The following is a 10,555-nucleotide window of genomic DNA, read 5'->3' on the forward strand; positions in this document are numbered from 1 at the left end:
CGCGCGGGGGGGCCGCGCCGGGCGGCGGGGTCGCTTCGACCTCATGCTCTCATGAGGTAATAAGAAGGCAGTCATGAGCTCACTCCCTTTGGGCATTCCTATCTGCTCTTCCCTTCCACTGGATTTCTAACATTTGTCTCCATAAATCTCATCCGGATCAGCACCGCGCTCTTAATCATGGTTTCCCTGAGCTGTGGGACGGTGCTTTCTGCAGGCACAAACATCTTTTAGCCGGAGCGGGGCTGGCTGTTTCTGCTTGTTTGTGTGTGCGTTGCTTACTTGTTTTTTTGCAAACCGCATAACATGGCAGAGACCTATCGTAATTTGCCAGTTAAAAACACACACACAGAAAGTTCAATTGAATGCTGTTTCCAAAGACTTTGGGAATGGTGAAGCGAATTTGCACACAAATCCTCTTACTTCAAGCAGCTGCTAACCAGTCTCTTCTGCAAAATCCTCTGGACCAGGTGTCTCCGATATTACTGCATAGCAGTAGGGGCACAATCCCTAACTGTGGCCTTGGACGCTATCGCAGGGTGGTTACTAAGTGCAACCCATTGGAGAAGTGGAAGTGTTGTCAGACTCCAGATGGGAAGGATGTTTTTACTGCTGAGATACTAGATAATAGCTGAGGAGAGGTGATTTAATCACTCGGATGTCCCAGGCTTTCCTTCATGTCCTTGGGCGGGCACCAGACTTTGTGCACTTACATGGTTATCTGAGGTCAATGTTTCCCTAAGAAGACAAGGCTGGCAGCTCTGTTTCACCCTAGGGGCCCGTATAGTCCATTCTTCGGTCTTCAGCAGTGGCTATACATATATGGAAGAAGAAGAAGAACGGGACTAGCGTATCTGATACTTTCCCCCAATATACTCCCATTCTCCAACTCTTCTCAGCTCAAGGGCTTTCCTATGCTTAAGCACTTGTTTTTACAGATCTGAAGGCCTTCATCTTTGTAAACTTGAGATATATTAATATAAGTATTTTAACTGTGAGCATTTTGAGACTCCTGTGTTAGAGGGAGGAATAGAATTTAGCTTAATGGAGCCCGGAGTATGTTTGAAGGTAGTATGTATCACTGTAGTATGAAGAAGAAGAAATATATATTTATTATGTTTTTAAAGGAAAGAAGCGAGTCTTCCCAGGAGAGCACCTGCTTTTGAGCATTGCAAGTCACTGCCTTCCTAATTACCCCTCATAAATTTATTCACACTTAAGGATTTATTCTGTCTTTTCTTTCACTGGCCAAATTCTCACAGAGTTCCCAAGGGCCTGAGACACTGAAAACCATAATTCAACACTTGGGAAAGTGCAGTTAGTCCATCCAGCTGTGCTGCATGAATAAAAGGTATTCACCATGCAAAAGATAGTTGTCAAAGACAGTAGCTTTCAAAGAGAGGCTTGGAGTTTGATTTCCTTCAAAGCCATTTCTCATCCCAAAGTGTCTGCTATTGTGTTGTGACAATCATAAATGTGCTATATCTGTTAATCTTAGCTGTGTGGTATAATAAAGTGTGATTAGCAAGTTACACATTTCTGTGAAATACAAGGCTCCCACATGTAGCATTTGACAACTGCTCTGCTCTGTTGAAGAGTGTGATCTACGACACAGTGGGTTAACAATTCACGTCAGGTTTAGTCTGTAGTTCCCAGGTACAACTCATTCACGATGATGGCTGTTTCAGGAGTTTTCTTCCTCTCTCCCCTTTTAATCCATCAGTGGTCTCTCACTCATACTCTGGCTCCACTCCCTTAGCTGTACCATCAAAACACTGCAAACTGGATCAGTGAACTCATCCAGATTTTAAATAAGACAGTCAAAAAAGGTTATTTTTCAAGGGACACCCAGCACAGAGCAAACATCAGTTGTGTGAGCTTAGGCCAGGGTGGCACTGGAGAATAGCTGAATGAACTCATTAAAGCGGGACAGCCTCTGAGCGCTTCGTGTCAGGGAAAAACATCTCCATAGCCATGCCAAGCAGCAGCAAGCAAATTCTGTTTATCCTCTGGCCCTGTGATAATCAGGTACAGTCAGGCCCAAGAAATGTTACCTTTCTAAAGCTGGAGAAAACAGTGATTTAACAGAAAAGTATCGGTTCCTCATTCTTATTTGGGGTATGAACTGCCTTGAGTGTAAAAGCAAGTGGCATCCCTAAATGCAGATCCTTTTCCATGAATGCAACTGGAAATGTGTGACAAATGGATCCTTAGCCAGGGAGCTGGAAAGTCATTGCATGTATGTTAGCTGGATAGATAGAGTGAGCAGAGACAATATTCACGTGATGAATATCTTTCATTTCTTTTCATCTGGTTCTGCAAACTTAGTATTTAGTCTGTATTTAGATTTTGCCAATTTATTAATTTACTTTTACCTTAACCAGAACAAAAGTTCTCCTTAACTGGATATCTGGATATCTGGCTTATTTTGGGGGAATGGAGAACATTAAGATGCAGATTTCTTGGATTTCAATGTTTAAAAATGGAATATATGAACATTCATGAAATGCCCAGCACTCCCTGTTATGCCTCCCCACGGGGAGTCCAGGGTGCAGTCTTACTACCAAGACAGACAGTTTATTTAACATATCAAGTGCAGCCAGATAAAGTCTCCCTTTTCTGTATCAGCTCTGCCCTTTCTCGATTGCTTTTCCATCCTTGAATTGTGGGGTTTCTCTCTTGCAGCTCCTTCCTTGTAGTAATTCATGTTAAGCTGAATCCTGCCTCTAGTTCACACTTTTTATTACAAACCTTTCCATTGCTTAACAGGAGGCAATATTAGCTGTCAGATGCTCTTTCTGACTTTCTATCCAATAGCTTCTCACTTACTTGTTGACATGTTTGACTTCTTTTAAAACTGCCAAATATATGGCTAAGTCATAAGCTGCAGCAGTCAACCACAAAACCCAAACAATAGAACCAGTTCTTTACTCTTTAATCATTTCCTTATTTCACACTCTACCGGATTCAATCAACATCTACATTATTTGCCAAATTAATATATATTTAATTTTCCTGCAGCCCATTTTAACAACCAGAGCCTCTCTGGCTAAGAAAGCCGCTTAAGGCTTAAGCAGCTAAGGTTTAGGTCTACACTCCAGTAAATTGCTCCAAGGTATCCAAAGGGTAACGGGGGTGCTTTTTTATTTTACTGCATAGGATATGTTGGAAGCTGGTAGCATAGGTGCACGATGCATTGTCCAGGACCTTGTGCCAGCAGAAGTTAAAAAGCCCTGTGTTTCAAAAGAAGCTTGTAAAAGTCCTACCTAGTCCAGGGCAAATTCACACTCTGCTGTTTCTGCCTATAAGAGTTTTCCAAAAGGCATCTCTAATCATCATGGATAAAATGTCCAAAATTGATTAAAAAACATTTAAGTCATTTCAATGCTCTTTACATTCTATTCAATTCAGATACACAGAAACTTTAGCACAGCTGCCATTTCTACCTGTGAAGACTTCACATGGTGCGAGCCGTCTGCCTCCACACTTCCAAACCATGTTCCTTTTTGGCAGCCTGAGATACTCTGACAGTATTACTGCCATTTTATTCAGTATAGCCAAGAACAGGGATCTCGATATAGAAACAGACACACATTCACAGGAGACAGAGATGAGGTAATTGAATACAGGTCTTTTCTAATGCTCTCTTTGCTTAGACATGCTAAAGGCAGCTCTACCCAGTCGTAATTTTAGTGGATTCTGTGTATGACATTTTAGTGACATCTATTTTAACTCACTTATTAATGATTCCCAACTTTGCTTTTCCAGCAAAAATAATGCCATACCCTCTCTCCTTTTCTGCTTGCAAGCTTTAGAGTGACGTATTCCAGTCAAAGGAATAATACATGAATCCTACTGGAGTATACGCACACTTCCTGGGATTGACCCTGAAGTTCTCTGTCACCAAATGCCCTGGGCTTAGGCATCATAATGCACTTCTAATAACATAATCATCTGCCATTTTGCAAGTGAGGTGCATTTTCTGCACTTTTGGAGAGGTGCCTCGTACTGTTCTGTCTGTCCTAAGCATGATAGACAACAGTCTGCAAAAGTACAGTCTTCAAAATAATACTAAGCTTGCCAAGCAAAGGCCAGGAGGTGTCATCACTGCAGAACTGCTATAGGCTTTTAGCCAGATATTGCTCTACATTTCCCTTCCCCACTCAAAAATGCTTCACCTGACATTTTAGTGATAATCATATATGAGGAGGCTGAGTGTCACAGCTGGAGAAAGCAGCTCCCTGTCAGGTTATGCTAACCTGGGTGCAGATCACCCTGCTGAGCTCCATGCTGGAGGCACCACAGAACAACAGCGACAACAGCAGCCCAGGTGCTCAGCAGACTAGGAGCAAAGCTGGTATCTGCAGGAGGAATTTAGGTTTTGATCATGAGTTTATTTCTAAGTTCTTGTACCATAACTCAAACTGTTTTGGCTTAAAACTGCTACTTCAGCTATCATGAAGCTTAGGGCATAGTTCAAATAGAAAGTATGGCACCTGCATGTTGTAAAGCACTAACCCGGTGTAAGCTGACTTCTTAAGCATAGTTTACACCAAAAAATGTTGGAGTAACTTTCACTGGACAGACTTTTGCTGGATGAGTGTCACTTACCTGCACCACTCTATGGTTGGATGTCCCACAGGCAGCCCAGGCTTTTCTTTCCTTCTTTCCTCTCTCTCTGCTGCAAAGCCCTCTCCTGGCATCCCTGTCTTCCAGTAGAGAAGACACAGGTCCATGTCCTACCTTGTTCAACTGGGCAGCTGCTGGCATCAAACCTTTCCCTCCCAGCTGCCAGTTTCCCCAGATTTGGACCCACCACTCACAGTCAGCCTCTCTTCTTGGATCTAGGAATGAACATGCCTTGCTTATGCTCTTTTCTAGGAGATGCATCCACTGAGGCTGCCTTTCTGCCTGAACAAAATCACTTAGACTTTAACCACCAAATGGTTGAATTCTAGCACTAAGCAATGCCTAGCCCGAGCCAGAGTAGTGCTGAGCAGGGCACAAACCTGACCCAGGCCTTTCAAAGCAAAAAGCACTCTGTAGTTTATACGGGGACTTCAAAAGCCTATAAGCTTCTCAAGGTCTAAATTAAACTCTTAGGTACTGAAGATTTTACAGCATGGACAGGTAATTACAAGGTCGCTTCCATCAGACAAAACTCTTAACTCTGCAGGGCTGACTTTATAATTTAGGTGGTCTGAAGCACAGCTGTAGAGATTTACCGGTAGAGGAAGAGGGTGCCTGTGTATGAACATGAGAATACAGAATAGAAGATAATAGTAATATGGTCAGCAGCTAACGCTACTGACAATGGTAGGCTTAAAAATTTAGGTCAATTTACTGGTTATGAATAATTCACTGTTGTCTACAAGACACTTTCCTTGGGTTGTTTCTTTATTGGGCTATTTACTGAACATTTTCATGCTTTTGTGGCAGAATGACAGAATTATTTAATCATTTATTCAGTTGACTTACAAGCACTGGCATATACTGTGAAAGAGTACCTATCCTGCTTGTTGCATTTTGGTGGAGATTTGTACTGTACAGGAAGGCTGCAATTTCTCTGCAAATAATTGTGCAGGTTGGGGATGCTTTTGGAAAGCACAGTGGAGCATGCAGGGTGGGAGAGAGACTCCATTCAGCAAATGTATTGCACATACACAGACTGGGAGATACCCAAGTGGAGGAGAGATCCTGCCATCAGGGGAGCACAGCTGATTTTCTTCAGGAGACGAGAGCTCATGTGGGCTTTGTTTGATCCAAGACACCAAAAGATGATCTACTGGAAAGCAAGACTGAAGGCAAGAAATTACCATATGGGACTACTGTAGAAGGAAGATTTGTTTTCAAACCTTCCAATTTAATCTTATTAGATTTTTTTTTTAGTTTTCCCTAGATAAATAATTATCCTGTTCTTGCTTATTATTTTTGTACTGTAATAAAAGATAGCTATAGAGAAGCCTTTGATATCTCTTTCTGGAAAAGGGTAGGGTGTGGAAGGAGGAGAAAATTCTGTTTCCATACTCTGGCCAAGCTGGGGTCCTCCCTCATCTCAGGACTGGCTCCATGTGGCTTGGAGATATTTTCAGCATGTAGGAAGACACAGACAGTGCTCAGAAACCAGAGTAGGGAACTACACTGCCATCTCACTCTGCATGCGGCAGCAAGGGGGACCTCAAGGCTGAGGTGGGCTTGTGCTGGACGTGGCGAGCCGTGCTCACGAAGGCGCCTGACCTTGCAAGCCAATGCCGCCTCATGAGGGAGCAGCAAGTTGCCACAAAACTGGCATCCAGCCCACAACATTAGAAGATTTGGGGCACCCTGTTGTTGCCATTTTAATTTCTTAATTTTTAATTTTCTGTTTAATCTCTGACACTTACTTCTCCTTCTACCTCCCACTGTTTTTTATACAGCCCTGACATCCTGAAAGCAATATAAACTTTGCCAGGTTAGTCAAGCTTTTGAGAAGTTTAGATTTAGCTAAAGCATTTCACAGCACTCCTGGCTGAATGTAAGTGTTCACCGGGAAACTCTGCTGTGCTGAGGAATCACCGTCATTCTCAACAAATACAGATGGAATTAGCAATCTTTCAATCCAGGTCCATAAAAAGCTTTTCACTTTCAAATGACTGAAATCAGTTCCATCAAATCTGGCTTGGCATTAGATCTCAGCAAGTTGCAAAAAAATACACAGAAGTGAAATGTTGGATGTGTGAAAATAAATTGATTCCCTGTCAGTTATGTTGCAGATGTGCACAAATTCTTTCCACAACATGCACCCTGGCTTCCATGCGTGGTTTTAACACATGTTGATGTCTAGCTATGTGAATGTGGCTGGAACGTTTAAAACTATGCTTCTCCCTGCAGAAACCACACATAGAAAACTTCTGTCCTCATGGATTTTATTTGATGAATTTCATTTGCATAGCTGAAATTTTTTCACTTATGTGACATATCAGGCATAAAGTGGAATGTGTGAAAGAGAGCTTATATAATGCAACTTGTAATTTACATTTAATTAGATAGTAGCAGGATCTACTGCTCCTGCTCAGATACAAAGGATTCAGAAGGCAGCATATGAAACATACAGTGAGCTCTCAGAAGATGACTTATGTTCCTAAGAATAAATCGTATTTCCAACTGCTGATGTGTAATACAGAGCTTATCCAATAATCTGTACAGCATCACCTTGTATTGGTATGATTTACTGTCCACACAGCACTGCTGTTACTTCAGGAATCTGGTGATAGAAAAAACAGAGCAAGGTCCTTTCTGAATGTCTTGGGTCTTTCACTCGATTTGTACTGTGTACCTTTGCACTCCTGGGAAAGTGGTGGTATTAGAGACCTGTGTAATTGTTTCAGGGAATGTTTTTTGATATTGGGTTAATCTGCTGAAATCCATGTAGTGCTCAGAAGTACCAGGTGGTCAGAGCACTGTGATCCTCTTACGGATCGTAGTTTCCAGCTTTTTTTTTTACCAAAAAATTAAATTATTAAATGTCCTTCTAGCAATTTATAGCTTGAAGTAGTTTAAAGAAGGTGTGAGAATCACCATTTCCTTCAGCCCCCTCCCTTGCCAGGAGGTTTCTTCTGCCAATTCTCTCCCGTGGTCCATCTTCCCCTTATTTCCTATTTTCCGCTGCTGCTACAGTTTCCAGGGCTTTAGCATCTTCAGGACGGAGGAGGGGATAGCATGCTGCTGCACTGCTCCAGCGCGGGTGTGTCTGTCTCCAAATAACCAGGACAGATGGACATTTTTTTTCTATTCACGATATGTGTGTTAATTAATATACTAATTTCTTTTTTACTGTACTAAAAGGGCCCTACAATAACATACACACAGATAATATTATTGAAAGAGAAATCAGAAACCTTCATATTATCAGGTAAAATTCCCCCAAGCTGAGAGTTTTCCTGAATAAAAGCTGCAGGATTGGAATCTTTAAAGTCTGCAGTATAAACTGGGACATGGAGGACTCCACCAATAACCCCTAAGATTTTAACAGGAAGCCAGTTCTCTATAAGCTTTTAAGTTTGCTGAGAAAATGTATTAAGTAGATGCATATTTCTTTGCTCCTCTATGTTTTGTCCTGCCCTAATAAGGCTGTTAGGAGCAATATGTGCTGTTTTGCTGTGTGTACCTTCTTTGAAACAGAACCAGTTCAGTTATTTTTTTAAGTTCCTTAAACATTACAAATAATTCTTTCCCCAAAATAGCACAGAATCAGAATCAAAGTGTGTGCATGAAAAAAGAATGTTTGCCCATTTATTCTCACTGATTTCATTGATTTGTTTTAAATTTAGCAACATAATGCAGGCGAGCATGTGGAGGTGGGTTACTGCATTCAAAAGCATTTTACCCTCAGAGGTGAAGGGTCACAATTTGGTTAGGTCCCAAATGGCTGACTTGGGTAACTCCAGTACATCCTAACTGAAGTGCTAGGTAGTATAATGAAATTTCAAGGCAAAGAAAAACACAAATAGTTTCTGCAGTTGTGAAAGGAGTAAAATCTTGAAAGCAAGGTCTCAACCCAGCACTTACAATCCACTTCTGTGGTCCATTAGGCAAGCAAAAGTCCCACTCAAGTAACATTGCATAAAAAGTACTGGACTCGTTCCCTGTGGCAGTTTGCCTTTACCACACACCACATAACATCATGGATTTTTTTCTTCCCCTGAGAGAAGCCTATTACTGGAATACCAAAACAAAAGACACAGAAATTCAGAGCAAAGAGGACAATAGGAGCTGAGCTAGACATGCTTTTCAAATAATGTACAAGAAAACAGAGATTTGCCAACATTTTACTGAATAATGAATAATGAAATAAATAAGCATAGGTTGCTGAATATAGCCATTCATTTATTCAAAGTCAACATCTTTTCTCCTTCTGCAAGTAGAGTAACTGCAATCCTTTTTCAAAGGAAGACTGGTGCAATTGCCAGTTTGATATTAGTAATTGAGCACTTTTCACAATTCAGGGACCATCTTTTGTGCAAGTCTAGCCAAGGTGTCACTGAAGAAAATAGCAGTATTTCAGTCTGGTACTCCCAAAAGGTTCAAGCCCACCCGATCCAGCTAGCTGAAAGGTTACGTGTCATGCTGACCATGGCAGCTGAGCACCACTAAAGTCAAGATGACCATTCAGAAGAGCTGGGCTTTTGGAGAACTGGACCTTAAAATTTCCCAAAGGAAATCTCACAGTTTAGCTATCAGAGTTATTTTGCTGTTTTTCTCCTCACAAAGGAACTTTTCATTTTCATGGTAACCAAAAACAGGTTGAAGCAAAACCCCCAAATACCCCGTTTCTGAGGAAACAAGCACAAATGCTTCACAAACAATATTTGGGGGGGAGGGGGAGGGGGAGGAGGACTGGGAAGCTGCAGTGAGGGTGATAGTCTGCAGGAGGGCAGGTTGGGATTCCTGCTTAGCAGCTGGCAAAGCTTTTATTGCTAAGAGCAATGCAGGGACCAGGCAGGCTGACCAAGCACCCTGACCCAAAGGAAAACAGCATTTCTGCAGACAAAGATAATAGTGCTTAAATCTATTCATCCTAATTTATCCCATTGACTTCAGTGGGGCTAACTGACAGACTAAGGCAAGGAAAATTTGATCTTGCTAAATAATCTCCAAAATGATATTTTACATTTAGGTTGTTACTTTTCAGGAAAATCTGCAATATGTGTTACAAACATTTTTTGTTGTGTTTTATGTTGTTTTTCCCAGACATTGCTGTTTGACATGCATAGGGCACTATGCCATTTGCGTCATATCTTTCCTGCACATGATTATAGGTCTGTAAAATTCCCCTGTTTTTCACAGGAAGAGCTAGTGATCCAATAAAATCCAGTAGAAGCAGGATTGGAAAAAGCTTTCAAAACTAATTACTCTTTCATAGTTTATTTAAAATCAAATAGATCTTTTTCTGGAAATTCTTTAGCTATCACAGAAAACCATTAGCATTTATTAAACTTCCTCTGGAAATTTTTTACTTGACAGACTGTAGAAGAAATATATTTTCCTGGTTGCTACTGATACGAATGACAGAAAAGACACATTTACTTCTGTGTACCAACTTCTTACCAAGAGCGTTCTCCTCAATTGTTTCCAAAGCCTGAGATACCTGAATGTTTAAGCACTTATCTGTCCGAATACAGTCTTGTCTCATGTGAACGTCTGCCAGGCAGGAACTGGGCTGTCAGCTTCATCCCATCAAAAGGACTTTCAGTGCCATGAGCTGCAGGCAGGTTCCAATTGTTAAGTCATTCTTGCCTGGGCTGAATTTAAAGTCAGGCTCCTGGAGCGAACGGAAGTTGCTGAAGGCAACTGTTCAGCAAAAGGCATTAAAATCATATGTCTAATAATTATTCTTTTGACTCAATTGCCCATTTACTCTTTATTTTTATATCCAGTGGAACCTGAGGGCAGCAAATACTGCATAAGGGGAACAAATCCTGCATAATAGTTCTTGTTTTGGTACATTCACTTAGTAGTGATTTATTAAGGACTGCTGAATAAGCCTGATTAAAATGCATAAACAGTTCTGAACAGTAAA

At 41.3% G+C, this 10,555-nt stretch overlaps 1 protein-coding gene across 1 annotated transcript in view; it reads right to left on the reverse strand.

The window, feature by feature from the left end:
- Window positions 1-10,168, reverse strand: part of DBX2 (developing brain homeobox 2) — a 31,764-nt gene extending 21,596 nt beyond the window's left edge. Inside the window, exon 1 of the mRNA XM_026072417.1 lies at window positions 10,084-10,168. Coding sequence (XP_025928202.1) covers window positions 10,084-10,168 — 85 coding nt within the window. The remainder of the gene's footprint in view (window positions 1-10,083) is intronic.
- Between the last annotated feature and the right edge of the window lie 387 nt (window positions 10,169-10,555).

The sequence above is a fragment of the Apteryx rowi genome, unplaced genomic scaffold, assembly GCF_003343035.1.
Source record: "Apteryx rowi isolate R43461 unplaced genomic scaffold, aptRow1 scaffold_341, whole genome shotgun sequence".
NCBI lineage: Eukaryota > Metazoa > Chordata > Aves > Apterygiformes > Apterygidae > Apteryx > Apteryx rowi.